The sequence below is a fragment of the Hetaerina americana genome, unplaced genomic scaffold, assembly GCF_022747635.1.
Source record: "Hetaerina americana unplaced genomic scaffold, ioHetAmer1.1.p SCAF_4, whole genome shotgun sequence".
NCBI lineage: Eukaryota > Metazoa > Arthropoda > Insecta > Odonata > Calopterygidae > Hetaerina > Hetaerina americana.
In genome coordinates, this window is record NW_027286985.1 from 21,495,432 (window position 1) to 21,511,789 (window position 16,358).

The following is a 16,358-nucleotide window of genomic DNA, read 5'->3' on the forward strand; positions in this document are numbered from 1 at the left end:
TATACTGCAATACATATAACAACCTGGTGCATGAGTCACTTTATTCTTTTTGACCTTAAATTTCCTGCTGAATCACCTGGATACTATGTTAGACATCCTTCTCTCATCCATAAATAATTTTATATCTGTTGTAACAGTTTCTTTAAAATTTTGATATTGTCTAACTGAGACACTGAGATGAGAATTGGCATTTGCAGAAAGGACATACACACCTCTTTGATTAAATCCAAGTTAAGAAAATTTATTTGCCTTTAAGAGCAGTGCTATCAACCCATCCTGAGAGAAATGAAGTCCTTTATATTATATATCAAGTGCCTACATGCCATCTATGAAATACATGCATATTTTTCTATATTAATCCAATGTTTATGTAGAGTAACTAATGCACTTTATGCAATGACCTCATTGATCATACATACCTGCTGAAATTCTAGAGGGAGCAGCAACATTACTTCCTTTTTTCAAAAGCTAAACTCCTTTAAAAACAGAAGTTATGTTGCTACATCCTGTACTTGAATTGAAAAATTATGAACTAATTAATTCAAAATGACATTCATATGAAAAGAATGAAACCTCCCATTTATAGGACTTCAGCATTTTCATCAAAATTTTAATTTAATTTTTCAACTTGATATTTAAGGTGCCCATAATTTTTTCAGATTATCTTCAGTATTTGAAAACTAAATTATATTCCATGACGTGCAGTAAAAGATGATTCAAAATGGTAAACTACCTGAATGACTACACATCTAGCATGCATGCTCCAAATACATCACATTTCTTTGAATTATATAATGTTCAGGGAGGTTTATATCAACTCCAACAAATCAATTGATAGTTTGCAAGGTTATTCTTTGATAAAATTTTTATAATGATTTTTTATGCACTTCCTAAAGGAGACATTTATTCTCATTGATTTATCTTGTTTTCTTTCTCTTAGAAAAGAGAAATTACATGAGGGTTGCTCAGTCAAATTATGTATGAAACAAACTAATTAAGATTGAAACATTATATAGAAACACTAGAAGCAATACATTTAAATTAAACAACCAGAATACAAAAACCAAAGTATAAACAATTCCATATAATCAATAAAATTTAAGCTCTTATTAAATTCAATCAACTATTTTCAATGCATAAATGTCATTGATAATAAAATGATACTCATTATCACAACCAGTGTAATGGTTTTTAGTCTCTCATGGTCTAGAGAATCGCAACTAATATAAATATACTTTATTCATATCTAGTCTTTGGTTTATAATGAAAGCCTTGGCACACCTTACTTTTTCTTACTCATGATAATGTCGAGCAGTAGGTACCTTCAAACAGGTAAGCATTACTGACATGACATGAACATTTATGATCAATTGAAAATCTTAGTGATGACTCAACAATGACAACGAGAAAGACTATTTCATTAATAATGCACATTCCCATACCGGTAGGGCATTTGCCCCATGAACACTTGAATAATATCTTACATTTTTCCGATTTAATCGGATTATAATGTTGTATCCAACACATCATCATGTTATTCAGGATTAAAAACTGTTTACTTGTATCGTACTTCATTCATGCTCAATTGGACAGTTTATTGGACGTATTTGAATCTCAGGAGATCCAATGGATGGAAATCTTGGAATTGATTGCTATAAATTCAAAGGAATGCAATGATTTAAGCTAGGACTCACAATTTTTACTGAGCTTGTGGTACCAAAAATATCACTTCTTTCTAGCAGTCAACATGAATAAATTTTTTTGTTGCATTACTTCCGTTATAATAGCAAATAGATCTTTCATTAAATCTGTTAAAATAAGCAGATCATTATTTATGTCTACCACTATAGTCTTTCAATCAAAATTTTATCTAAATGCAAAGCTAACTTTCTTTGGCTTTCACATTCTCTGACTACTTAAATGTTACCAATGGAGCTGCAATATTTAATATATGTCTGGTGCAAGCTGCAGTCTCCAAACTGAGATAGGTCTCCGGAAAAGGGTAACTTGACCCCTTTCCTTCCCCCCGACCACAAACATGTACAATGGAACATTTGGATCTGGGGGCGGTGGCGGCTGGGGTGGAGGTGGAGGAGGATGATAACCAGATGATGAAAACGAACACTCAGCCCGGCTTGCACTGCTTGCTCTGCACTTGCTTCCACTTCCAACTCCGTTGCCTTTCCCTTTTGAGGCCGAGATGCACCTTCTTGCTGGACCTGACATATCCAAGGGAGAATGTAATGAGAGGAACTGAGGCACAGCTGCTGAACGTAACTGGGGGGGTGGAGGCAACAATGGGGGTTGCGCATTAGGGTTACTCTGCAAAGCCGGGGGGTGTAATGCAGTAATGGAGCAACCAGAGGGTGTGGCAGCTAAGGATTGAAGCTCAAGATCATCTTGAAAGAACCTACTGCAGCTTCTGCCATTGGAGTCCTCGAGAACACTGTCTGGTGGGCTGTTCAGCAGCTGGGCATAGGTCTGGTGCAATTGGAGGTGTGGTTGTACCCGAGTGGATGAACCATTTTCTCCCTTCATTCCATTCCCATTGCTTTTCCATGTAGAACTTCCTGATAAAATGGTACTTATATCTGGACCTAGGTAATTAGGATTTGAGAATCCATAAGGGCCATCAGGTTCTTCAATCTTCTGAGTATTTCCAGCTGATGTATTCTGGTTGTTAGCCATTCCACTTGGGGTATGAGCTTTGCTATTATTCACACAATTGACGGTTTCAATGCTTGCATAATCTGAAGTAGAAACTGTTTCATCTGAAGCTTCTTCCAGCTCGACGAGCTGCCGGCGGAAGCGTACAGATGCTGACTTTGGTATTCCTCCTCCTCCAGTACTAACTGGTGTTCCGGCACCCCCACTGCCACCTATTCCAGAACTATCTGTTGTAGAGTCTGATAAGTAGTGAGAACTTTCACTTCGTTTTTTGTTGCCTGAACCAGGCTGGAATTGACGGTGGAGAACTGAAAAATCTGTGGCTGGTGGAGCCGGGGAATTGATTATTAGAGCATCCCTACTGCCATCATTTACCACCTCTGGTTCTGGCTGTGAAGGTGCACTATATTCGTTGGGCCCATCATCATCTTCATCTGTATCCAAAAATACAAGTCTGGTCATTTCCACTGGGGTCAGAGGGGGTACTGTCGGCTTTTGGATAGCTGCAAAGTTTGGAACTGAGACTGGGTCTCTGGAGAGTCTCAAAGGGGTTATGTCAGACTCATCCTGCGTTTTCCTACCCACCCCATGCCTCCCTCCTCTCCCCCTCCCTCTGTTCCCACCTCCCTTCCCTCGGCCTCCCACCGCTATGACATTAGCACTCTGAGATTTGACCATTTTAAGTGGTGTCCCGCAAACGCTCCCATCGTTCCCACAACCAGCGTACAAGTCCTGCTGGTGGTCCCTTCGACAACCTAATGCACACGACTGAGCGTTGGAGTGGTGATCTCCAACAGCGGCATTGCATATGCTCTCTGAGCTATCGCTGCTCAACACACTGTAGCTGCAGTGGTTATGTCGGCTCAGTCGCGAGAGGTTTATCTGAGATATCTTCGATATCTCCCTGAGGAAGCTCAGATTGTTGTTCGACTGCGGGACATTGGGATGCTGGGCCGAAAAATACATTTGGGCGCTCGTCTTCCGGGGTCTGCTCCTCCTCCTTCCGCTGCCACCCCAGCGACTGTCTTCGTCGTCGTCGTCATCGTCGTCATCAAATTCTCCGGCACCCACGAGCCTGTCTTCAGCCGCCAAGCCGTCTCCATCTTCGACGTCCTCCACCCCACAGCAGTTATCATGGCAGGATTCGAGGTTCTTCATGACTTCTTCGGGAGGGTCACCGGGGTCACACGGCTCACAGGGAGAGACACGGCAATGGAAGTGGCGCGTTGAGCCACTCGGGAGGGGATTGTTCGAGTTGTTGGAGGAGGTAGACGAGCTGCGGTCCACAGACCCTCCACCCCTGGGCCGGACCCTCGCCGAGGACGAACAGTGGTGATTTTCCCCGGAAGTTGCAGAGCCAGATCCTATGACACTCCTTGGGGGGTGCAGTAATAATTGAGACACTGCTAGGGCCACACTTTCGGCTCTAGGCTGAGGTCGGAGACCTGAGGGTTGGAGGCGCTCCCAAGATTCTGTGCCTGTAAAAAAAATATCTTTTCATGAGTGAATCAAAAATGTGATTCCGAATGTTATAAATCTGAGAGCGTCTGAAACCAAAGTTGATCAGCATATCAAATGCTAAGGAGGCTTTTATGCTGTGGTCTTTTCGTTACAATTATTCTAGGGGAAAATGTTCAGTAGAAAAACTTGCGACAGGGGAAACTGACGACCGGAAATTGAGGCAAAGACGGAAGAAAGTTTAAGTTGGGGTTTTGATATGGAGAACAGTGAGGTATAACTCCAAGGCTATGGACTTAAATGAAGAGGACGATTGCAGGAGGAGGAAGACTTTAAAAAGAGATTCGGAAAAGAATGTTAGAGGAAACGATCTAGTCAAGGAAGACAAACAAAAATATTATTTTCGATTTAAAAAAAATAGGAAGCTGTAATTTAAAGTACAGAGAATGAGTGCTTGCTGGAGAATGGGAACAGGAGGAAGCTGAAGGTTGTGATACGGTGTTATGTAAATATGTTATACAGATACCTGTATAAGACATTTACATAATAGAGGATAAGAACAAGTACTTGGGATAACTTCTCTTAGTATCATTTAAGCTACCGGAAGAAGTAATTTGCAATGACCTTTAATAATATTAAAAATATTGCCCAATTAAGTAATACACGACTGGAAATACTTTGAACTAAACAGTTTATCTTTGATCTCCACAATTATTTTAGATTTTAAAAGCAACTGCGTTCACTTTAACTCTGTTTTACATTGGCTGCTTTGGCTTATTTAGCGATTTCTAGATGAAATACGTTATTCCCGCAAAACGAATAAAAAACGATGATAAGTAAGCCCAGGAGCATTCTGAGAAATCATCAATATTAAATAATTCCATTAACACCCCTATTAAAAGCTCAAACTCGAGAGTTGTCGAAACAGTTACCATTGGCATTATCTTTTGCAGACAAAAACGATTTACAACGTATCTGGCAGAAGACGGAGATCATACAATTCGACCGTCCAAAAAATAGAATACAGAAACACTACGCAAATTGCGTAGTAACCTTTTCAGGCAAGCCGCAACAGCATACTGGGGCTGATTCCCGCATATCTTCACAGCCTGATTATGGCGATCATGACTTCCTAATAATCCCTTAGAATGGAAATGTATCCACATTATTTTCCTATATTTTCCATGATAGATGATTCAAACGATAATTATTCTACGCGGACTTAATATAATTGGAGTCCTCTCGCCCAATTATCGACGGAATTACTTATTTTTGCAAATAATTTCCCTTCGCTTTTCTTCTCCCGCCAGTTATACATAAAGTGAATAGAAACTTCCATTTTACGTGCATTGATTGCGGTCGCTTGGAGATCATTCTAAAGAATTGTGACTGGGGTTGCAGAAGTTGTTTGAGATGTTCGTTTTCGAAGGAGGAACTTATTTCCCTCGGGGAGTTTTCTTGCGAGGGAAGTTGGATCGGGGGAGGGCATAAATATCTGTGGAAAATGATCGAAGAAAGATGTTATCCCATAGCGGACGCTCCAGACACATTAATAATCGGATAAGTTACATCAATCTGTGAATGGAATACGTGAAGTTCTACCATTTGTATTACCAATTGTTTGCCCTGCCGTCTTTGTTCTAGTCTAACAGCTCAATGAAACCCAGAACTCAAGTTATTTCAACTTCCATTCGGTTTGGGGAAGAAAAGAGAACAAGATATAAGTTTTTGTCAGAAGAAAGGTGATTAGAAATTGACATAGTTGTGGAAGGTAGCTTGAATAATTAGGCGTAAAAACAGGGGTGTCATTTCAGATTTTACCGTGGGGGCATGGTTTTTTAAGGAATACCATTGGGGTTATGTAGCCTGGGGTCTTCTCTTTTTCACTGAAATTTGTTAAGAAACTGGTTTCCATACATTTACATTCACAGCTTTTTCTTCTCACCGTATTTTAAATGAACTCATTCACTGCTCATATGAATAGGGTGCAATCTATTATCCAAAATTTTCAAACTTATGTATGGATAGGCAATATTCCTAACCTGGTCTCCATACATGACGCTTATGGATAAAATTATCAAATTATAGGGAAAATGTAGTCGATGATTACAAAAAGGAAATTTAATTACCGTAGTTAGTTCAATACGAAGTTCAATTTAGACAATAAGCTTACACTTTGAATCTGCAAAAAAATTGCAAATCCTAACTTTTGGCGATGCGATGCAATATTCCGATACGTTAAATTTCACAGGTAACTTGAGTCCATCGGCCCCAGGGGACGATTAAGAGGAGCGGTATCACCGTAATTCCGCAAGCAGCCGATAATATGTGATTTACTCGCACAATATTATTCTGTAAAATTAACTCACTATCATCGATACGAGTACTGACATTAAAAAATAAATAAAAATGTGGGTGCTAATGAAACGTGCAACGAAAATATGCAAAAGGAAGAGACTTTCTCAATTCCGATCGACGCTTGAGTATCAGAATGTTGGCATAAAATCGCAATATTCCGAAAACCAGTGTGAATTGTATTCTTAAAGAAGGTTTAGCCGTGAGAAAGGTGTGTTCCAAGATGGTCCCCAAGGTGCTGTCGGAAGATCAGAGGTGCTCATGTGACAATCGCGCATGATCTCTTGGATATCGCTACAGCCAACCTACGCCACCCCCCTCCGATGTCACCGCCGCGGCACCGCCGAACTTCTTTTTGTTTTCAAGCATAAAAAGGAGCTTTGAAGGCAACCGCTTTGGAACGCTGGATAACGTCAATTAGGACGTGAAGACGTGTCTGAACGAGGTTCCCGTCGATACCTTCCAGGAAATTTTCGGCGACTGGCAGAGGCGCTGGCTTCGGTGTGTCGATACACAAGGGTGCTATACTGAACAATTTTAGTAATATTTAATTTGATCTGCTGTTAATTTTATTCTGATTAGATTTGGGAAAGACCCTGCAAGCCATACAACTGTTTATTCGGGTAACATAATGCTATTTCCTCACCTAGTATCAATATTTTCTTAAAAATTATCCACCATTGATGCAACCTAAGGACGCTCTGCACTTGCTATTAAATCTTGTCTTTCAATATCCTTTAATTTAATTCTGATTTGGGCGACAGGGTATGCCATACTTTTCATTTATAAATTATCATGCCTCACAGTTCCAAAGAAACTGCGGGAGATGCCGCAACAGTAACTTTTAACGGAGTCATCCGCTAATGTGCATTTTAATGCAACAATTTCAGAGCGTAAAAATCATTCGCCTTGACTGGGACTCGAACCCAGATCCCTCAATATCCGGTCGAGTGCTTTAGCCACTTAAGCTACCGAGGCGTCCTCTTAAACTCTGAAATTTTGGGGCTTTTAAAGGAACTAGATGTTATGACGAAATACCGTACATACAATGTCACATGCATTCGTAGTCGTGCGCGAGGCGCCACTGTCCACGAGGTTAAAGCCAACTTTTAAACACGTATGGTGTTTTCCCTTTGACAAATTCCAAAGAAACTGCGGGAGATGCCGCAACAGTAACTTTTAACGGAGTCAACCGCTAATGTGCATTTTAATGCAACAATTTCAGAGCGTAAAAACGTGGAGCGTGGACAGTGGCGCCTCGCGCACGACTACGAATGCATGTGACATTGTATGTACGGTATTTCGTCATAACATCTAGTTCCTTTAAAAGCCCCAAAATTTCAGAGTTTAAGAGGACGCCTCGGTAGCTTAAGTGGCTAAAGCACTCGACCGGATATTGAGGGATCTGGGTTCGAGTCCCAGTCAAGGCGAATGATTTTTACGCTCTGAAATTGATGCCTCACAGTGCCGATGAAACCTCCGTGAACAACTCATGGTGTCAGTAACTGGATCATTTGTCTCGGCGAACCTATATGCAACTTCCAAAAAGAGTAGTTCTTAACTTTGTTTTCCACCGTGAAACAAGGGAGAGCGATTGATTGATTTAAGTACGAGAGGAGAGGGTTGTATCAACTGCAGTGCTCTTCTCCACCCTCCTCGCCTTCGGCGCCTCTCCTTCCAGCCCTTCCCTTCCCTCCAGTCCCCGTTCTCCCATTCGAACTGCTCAGGTGTGGGCGCTCGAAGGATGATTCTCATTTCCGAGCGAACAAACGCCTATTTCCGCGACTCCGAGGGCGAAGGCGGCCGCCCAGAGACCGTTCGTGCCGCGGGGCAATCGCTTTTGAGGGGACTCCTCTGCTCCGAGAACCCCTCCCACCCACGCCGGGACGTAAGTCAGTCCTCTAATTAACCACACCCCGATTATATGTCCCTCTCTAACTCTCCATGGAGTTACTTGCCGGAAATTACCTTGGATTCCTTTGGTATGCGAAACTAACGGCTCTGATTCTTCTTGTCTCCGTCGAGTGGGACGAACTTAGGAATATATATGTGTATGTATATGCACATATTTATATATATATATATATATATATATATATATATATATATATATATATATACACGTGCATATATTTAATAAATAAATAAATATATATTTTTACACTTGTGATTTGCCTGATTCCGCATTCCCCACCTCTACTGCGTTCGTCCTTTATATGTGTTCCTATTCCTTATCCTTATATCTATTTCCATGTTAATGAGTATTTGTTCGCCGTTTGGCGGGATTTCGTGTTTGAATGTGTGTATATATATACACATTCAAACCCGAAATATATATATATATATATATATATATATATATATATATATATATATATATATATATATATATATTTGTTGTGTGTCCGGACCGAGACGGGTTTCCTCTAAGGAGGAGGAGGAGGTAATTTAAATGAAAATGAACACAAGTATTTGACGCTTTTCGTGTTAATTTATATGATTATCACAAAAGGATGCGTAAAAATCAATAAAAAAGGCGTGCATTATAAAATTAATTCCCTCAAGACCTTTTTTCCGGCTTCTCTGCGTGAAGTTTTCAAAAATTACTTCGATGCTTCACGCCTTAACGGTAAGACAGCTCTTTAATTCCCGACGATCTGATCAGCAGAGTAAGAGAATGGTTGAAGTCATTTTTAGAAACCTATTACTCTCAAAAGGTAGTATGCAATAATGCTTGGTTGAATTGCAAGTAGAAGTGCTCAATTATAAAGAAGGAATATTTTTGTATCCAGGAAAGTAGTTCTATAGCTCATTTACTGCCTGTTACTCGGTAGAAATTTCAATTACCTTCTCTTGTCTTGGTTAACCAAATAAAAATGCAGGAAATGAATGTATTAAATTCATGGGAGTTTCACCAAATCAGTAACCTTATCGCGATGGGCGCTTTAGCCTTGCAAGCGGTTAAGTTGCTATCGCTTATCCCAGAAAACTTTCCTCCGGACATCTACAAATAAAAGATATGTAATATACTTCAGATGGTTTATATCAATTGTGTATCGTATGTAGTAATTAAGTATGCTGTCAGCGTGGATAAGCATTAACGATGGATATTAAATAAGAATAACAATTTCAATTATATATCCCAACATTAGCAAAATAAACCAATTTATAAATTGACCACTAAACAAAATTAACATTTTTCTCCAATTGTATAACTGCAGTTTCTAGTACAAAATTTACCGGAAATAAAACTAATTACTGCGTCCAAAATGCCTAGGTGATCATTAAAATCACACAAAACATAAATTTCAGTGAAGAAAAGTAGTATTAAATACAATATTAAAAGGAATTTTTAGCAGGGATAACACTTTTGCAAAACAACATAAAGATTAAATATTAATGTATCGTTACCCAAATTTCCACCTGGTTCGCTCAAAAAATTAGTAGTAAAAATTTCTAAGTTCCCCCACCATTTCCAAGAAGATAAAACTAATGCGTAGTTAATAGATATGCATACTGTATTAATAGCCATTATATTACAAATAGCCGTTCATTAATCTAATTGTGGTAATGCTGCTATGACGGTAGAATAAATTCAACATTTATGATAGGATTGACAGGTATTAAAGGATTGTCCTGTTCAGTAATAATTGGGAGGGTTATTCGCCCGTTTGAATACATACATTTTTATATGTTTAGAATTGCCTGTTAAGGACTTTTAATTTTAGACAACATACGAGTCTTTGATAGGTGGCTTGCGTGTCAACTTTGATTCACCCTATTTCTATGTTTCCACTAATTTCACCTCGTCGCGATCTTAGCCTTAGAGATATACTAAAGCAAATAGAAGAAACACACAGGCCTGTATAACTATTATTAAGGAAGTAAAATTTGAAAAAGAAAATTTGCTTAAAATAAAATATTACTAGCCCTCTTTTTTGCGAATTAATTCGTTAACAATAATGGACCTATTGCCAGTTTTTCGTTATTTACATTTCTATTTTCGTTCCATATTCACCTGTCATATTGTTACGATTTCTCCAAGGAAAATCCTCGACAGGGGACTGAAGGTGAGCTACAAGAAAGTCCAGATAGAGGAACTTATAGTGATTCGAGAGGCGTGAAAAGTCTATATTTGACAAACAATGACTTACCTTGGTCCTTGAGCAGCGTTTTTAGTGAAAATGTAGTAGGTTGACGAAAAAATGGAAAATAATTGGATAAGAATTACTGGAATAAAAGAGATGGAGGTAAAAAGGACTAAATTGATGAGTAAAAATCTTGGAGGAGAGGCAAAAAAAAGATAAATGGAGACATTTATATGGAATGCAACGTTTTATGGTTCAAAAACGCAGACTTTGAAGAAGAAAGATCGAAAAATATTGGAGGATTTCGAGTAACTGGTTCGGTAAAGGATGGAGAAAGTGAATCTGATCGAAAGGAAGACAGATATAGCCGTATTTGATAAGGCATGAGAAGAGAGGAAGTCGGAAGGAAATTCGGAGAGAGGAAAACAAAAATTGGACTGGAGATGTCAAGAGTGGGTGGATTATTGAGGGAAGTGCTACATAATGGAACATTTTACGTAAACACAGAGATAGGAGTGGGATAGATACATCACAGGTGAACTTTATCATGAAATGAATAAGTTAGCGGGGAAAGGGCAAAGAATGTTTGCGTTGATTGAAAGTGCCTCTTCCTTTTGTATTAGCTTCGGGAATATCTCTACCTCTCCGGTAATATCTCTACCTCTCCGGGAATATCTCTACCTCTTCGGGATATCTCTACCTCTTCGGGAATATCTCTACCTCTTCGGGAATATCTCTATCTCTACACAAAAGAGTGCTATTGATGATGGAATTAGATGATTATCATTTCTCAATTTCATCACATCTTCCCATAAAAAAGTCAATTCGATTGCGCTAAACTTGTATTACGTTAAAACTTAGTTACTTAACATTTTAGCTACTTCATACGTCACTCCGTGAGTCGTAAAAATGTTATCATATTCAATTCATGAAGACGCATTAAAAAAAAAATATTCCTGCATCCGCGCCAAGAACAAATATTTAACTACAAACGGTCATTGATTTTCTGAATTGTATTGGAGACGGTGGAGAATATTATGAAGGTGGAAATAGAGACGAGTACCATGGGAATATAGCAGAAAAGGGATAACGAAATCCGCAAACGAATCTATGGGACTAGTAAATAAGAAAAGGACAAAGAAACCATCAATTACAGGCGAGATGATTATAAAGATTCACGAAAGAAGGGAACGGAAGAAATTAAACACAGAATGATCGAGAAGAAAGAACGAAGAGATAAATTAAACTGAAACGGGAAACTACTAGGGCTAAAGAAGTATAGTGCAGTACACAGTGGGAACTTTAGAAAGGAAGTGTGAAATTAGTAAGCTGAACTAAGCTGAGAAGGAGAAAATGTCCGGAAGTAAGAATGCAAATTCCAGGAAAATAATCATAGACAAGTAAGGAAAATCACTAGTTGAACCAGGAAAAATTTAAGCGAGATGGTCGGAATGTTTAAAAGAACTGTACGGTAAGGACGTTAGGCGAGCAAGCTTAGACATAATTTAACGTAGATAACTTGGGTATAGGCATGTGGTGGACAGGTGAGATAGAAAGGACATTAAGGGAATTAAAATCAAGTAAGGGCACGAGGACAGTTAACATTACCGCAGAACTTTTAAATGGATTAAAACGTGGAGGGAAGAGTTTTTATGGGCTAATTCGTGGCATTTATGGGAGAGTCCTTTGTCTGGAAGATTTTGTAGAAACAGTTTTAGTGGGAATTCCAAAAAAGGGAAAGGCAGAAGGACTAAAAAACGATAAGTTGGGCTTCACAAAATGAGGTATTCAGGGTCATCAATCAGTGGATAGCGACGAGGGCAAATGATTACTTAGGATATGATCAGTTGGAGTTCAAGGAAGGAGAGAGATACACGTGATGTCATTTCAGTAATGAGGTATTTAATAGAGAGCGACATAGAAAACAATTAGGATGAGTACGCTTGTTTCCTAGATTTAGAGAAGGCACTCAATGAGTAAACTCACTAGAATTAATTAATGTAAAACAGAAAATAGTGGAGGTATAGGCGACTTATCTGAAACTATACAAGTTTCAAACTATCAAACTCAGGTGATATAGGCTGATGGAGCTTCGGGATTATCCTTGTTAGATAGAAGGTTAGATAGGTTATCGATTATCACCCTCGCTATTCAACGAATATGTAGAGGAAATGGCAAAAGAGGTATGGGAAAATCTGGAGATAGAAATGAAAGTCAGCGGAGAATTTAGTAAATCAGTTAGGTTTGCGGATGATCAAACTTTAGTTTGCCAGGCAGTCAAGGGATTGCAAGCATACTGAGCATATTAGAAAATTGTTGTGATAGGTATGGGATAAGAATAAATGAGAACAAAACAAAGGTTATGAGATTTTCGAGAAAGAGGAAGGATAAGTTGAAAATTAAAATAGGAGGGCAAAGTCTAGAGTAAGCAGAGCATTTTACCCATTTAGGAAGTATTTTGGGCTAAGATTGCCTTAATAGCAGGGGAAAAAGGAGAAGGATTGTGTTAGGCAAAGCTTTCGCAAGAAGAATCGATGACACGCATTTTGAGTAAGGATGTTAAGATAATACTTTGAAACTATGATGTGGAGCGCGGTTTTGTACGGCGCGGGGACATGGTCGTTGAGGCAATTGTGGGAGTGAAGAAGAATGGCAAAGGTGAAGTGGCTACAGAGGAAAACAAAAGAAGAAAGGTTGAGTGCATGGTGGGGAAGAAGAGGGGATTGTTTGGAGAAATCCAAAGGAGGTAGAAAAGATGTATGCAGGCCATTTTGATTGACAATGGGATGTTGACGACTATAGTAGAGGAGAGAATGTTAGGTAAGCGAGGAATGGGTAGGAAATGGTAGACGAAGGATGGTAGATGAAGAGGGGTAGACATGTTGGATGGAAAGAATGTAGGAAGGAGGTATGCAGAACTGAAGGATTTATTGTAATGCGGGTGTCAAGTCGTGTTTTGTTAGCAGTGGCAAACAAATTTATCGCTTTTCAGACAGTGTCCATCCATAACCTACCTCAAACGTTAGAATGCCACTAATAACAAAAATCAGCATAATGTCATCAACTAATTTTTAACGCTTGTGAATAAATGCAATAAAAGCCCCAACAATGTCGCTATATGAAATATTATCCGATTAAAATATACATTTTAATAATATTTCGTCGGCAAGATGCATCGATAGGTTATTTTATTCCATATGATACAATCATTTATGAACATTAGTAATTATACAAATTTATAAAACAAATATCCAATAAAACACTGCGATCAAGATACACAAAACTACCGACAAAGTTTTTAAATATAATAACTTCATAGTGATAACCATGTTCATTTGTTCTTTGTATGATATATGTCCCTTTCTGATATCCTACTGGTGTGGTCGTGATTGATTCCTTTTGTTACTCGTTATATTAAACTTGTAAAGTAAGTAATAGAAAATAATGTTTTCCTTAATTTGATTTTATCACATAATACCATTCCAATAAAGTAACCATTAGATTACGTTGCGGTAAGCGGGCTTGAACAAGTATTTGGCATTTTTATGAGATGAAGTATTTAGCTTTTGACTGATTTTTCCGTAAGAGCATATAGAACATTGGTTATTTTCAATTACTAATTAAAAAACGAAGACGTGAGAATATGTTTTTCATCATGTTAAACAATAGACAATAGCTTCAAATACCGAATTAGGGAAAATCACATGTACTTATGATACCGATCGGATATATACTCCCTAAACTTAAAAACCTCTGAAAGTGTAGCTGGAGGCACTTTGCGATAGTCACCGAGCCGTATGAGTACATTATTGGTTACTGATTGCTTAAGTATAAAACAAACACTATTGGTGCTCCATTTTGGTAAAATTTAGCAAACTTGGTTTGAGAAAGACCAAGCACATGATTTGAAAATTAAAAACCGCTGGAAAGTAAAAGTTGAAGGGCTCATTTGCTCGGTGACTTTCGGAAGGAAGAAATACATCAAAAGTTTCGGAAAAACTCAGAAATTGTGGTGGCGACGGATCAGACCGAGCAAGAGTGAAATGGCCTTGTTCTCAAGCATGAAGCAAGGTGATAGGGGGTATTTTCTGCCTATTTTGTAAAGGGAGAGTTGCTATGAGCACGATGTAAAGCGATGACTAATCTCCTCAATGAGAAAACACGTCCCCCTTGTGGGGTAAGTTTCCCTTTTTGCTTTTCCACCAGTGGGACGAGTTTCCCATTCTGTTTTTTCTCTCGCGGGTTGTTAAAAATGTACTTTCCTCGGCTTGTGTAGCCAAATAAACATCTTAACCGAATGGTTCACACACGAACACCAAATGTGGGAGAATAAAATTGCTGGCTTGAGCATTTAAATGTTACTTTAATTACCTTGCGCTGCTTGCGGGAACTTGTTCCTCATTTCATGAATGGACTCGAAGCAGTCGGGCGTGCGAATGGAAATCTGAACACGCATGTTTGAAGCAATTACATGAATACGAACTCAATGAATAGAATAAACGTCGAGGGGGTTTTTTGATGTGAAAAATTGTGACCTCAAATTTACATGCGAAACCGACAGGACGCAAGACCATGACTAACGACCACCATTAAAAGCACACACCTCGGTAAAAATGTCCCCAGGAAAGCGAACTGCCGAGGTGAACAAAATGGGAGTGCGCCCGTGGTTATCGTAAAAGTTTGTTTCGCATAAATTCCGCTGATTTAAAGAGTGCTGTCGGCTCGAAAAAGGGAAGGAGATAACAAGCGAGTCGAGGGAGATCGCCCTCTCCCCCTAGTCCCCCTTAGCTACCCATATCCCGTGGTAGCCGGCGCAACCTGACGCAGCAGCGGCAGACGCCTTCGTGATCAATTGCTCCCTCTTTTATGGAGCGCTACCTAACAACACTTGGCGCAGACCAAAATCATGACTTACTCGTGGAGAGGGGAACTTATCTCCGGGAGACGTGCACATGCGGGCTTCCCTCCCTCCCATTTCCTCAGCTGCCTCTCTCCGCCCGGATGGGGCCCCCCATCCCAGCATCGCGGCCCCCACTTATTTTACCTTCCCGAAACGTAGGCATTCACCATCATCCATCGCCGGACCGGCTGCTGAATCTTCGTTTCTCTTTTCGCCCACTCCCCGCAGACATCCACTTTCCCTTAAAACGATGATTTCCCGCAATGCACGGCATGCGCTACCCTCAATTTTTGACACTTCATAGGGGTGTCCGCAAATTATTTTACAACACCCAGAAAAAGTAATCATCGTCATAACATTATAATTATTCACAAAGATTTTAAATATAATTATCAAGTCCTTCGTCTCAGGAGTCCAACTCCGCCAGAGTTGACCGGCTTCTCATTGTTTAGCGCATTACAGAATAAGTGTGACACGTAGGTATGGGATGGAAATTAACCATAAGAAAACGAAAGTAATGAGATTTTCTTGAAGCAATAAGGCTAAGGTAAACATTAAAGTTGGAGGAATAGAAACAAGAACAGCACGAATACTTGGGAAGTGTTTTGGAGGAGCCTGGGTAGAGTGGTGGGGACGTTTAAAGAAGAATTGCATTAGACCAAGAAGCGTTTGCAAAGCGGCGGAAGTTGATGACAAACATCTTACGAGTTAAATAAGATAAAGAGAAGAAATTTGTGAAAAGCTAAATATGGAGCGTATTTTATCATGCTTTGGAGACTTGGTAGTTATATGATATGTGATTGTCGAGAAGAATGAAAATAATTTAATCGATGGAAAGGAAAACGAGCGATGAAGTTGTAGACATGGTAGGGGAAGGGAGAGGGCAGTTA

General features: G+C 39.4%; 1 protein-coding gene across 1 annotated transcript in view; it reads right to left on the bottom strand.

Moving 5' to 3' along the window:
• Window positions 1–901: 901 nt before the first annotated feature.
• LOC139691921 (uncharacterized) overlaps window positions 902–16,358 on the bottom strand; it is a 390,242-nt gene continuing 374,785 nt past the window's right edge. Inside the window, exons 7-9 of the mRNA XM_071589869.1 lie at window positions 3,478–4,145; window positions 3,313–3,375; window positions 902–3,228 (exon numbers count right to left, since the gene is read on the bottom strand). Of these exons, the coding sequence (XP_071445970.1) occupies window positions 1,945–3,228; window positions 3,313–3,375; window positions 3,478–4,145 (2,015 nt within the window). The 3' untranslated portion in view covers window positions 902–1,944. The remainder of the gene's footprint in view (window positions 3,229–3,312; window positions 3,376–3,477; window positions 4,146–16,358) is intronic.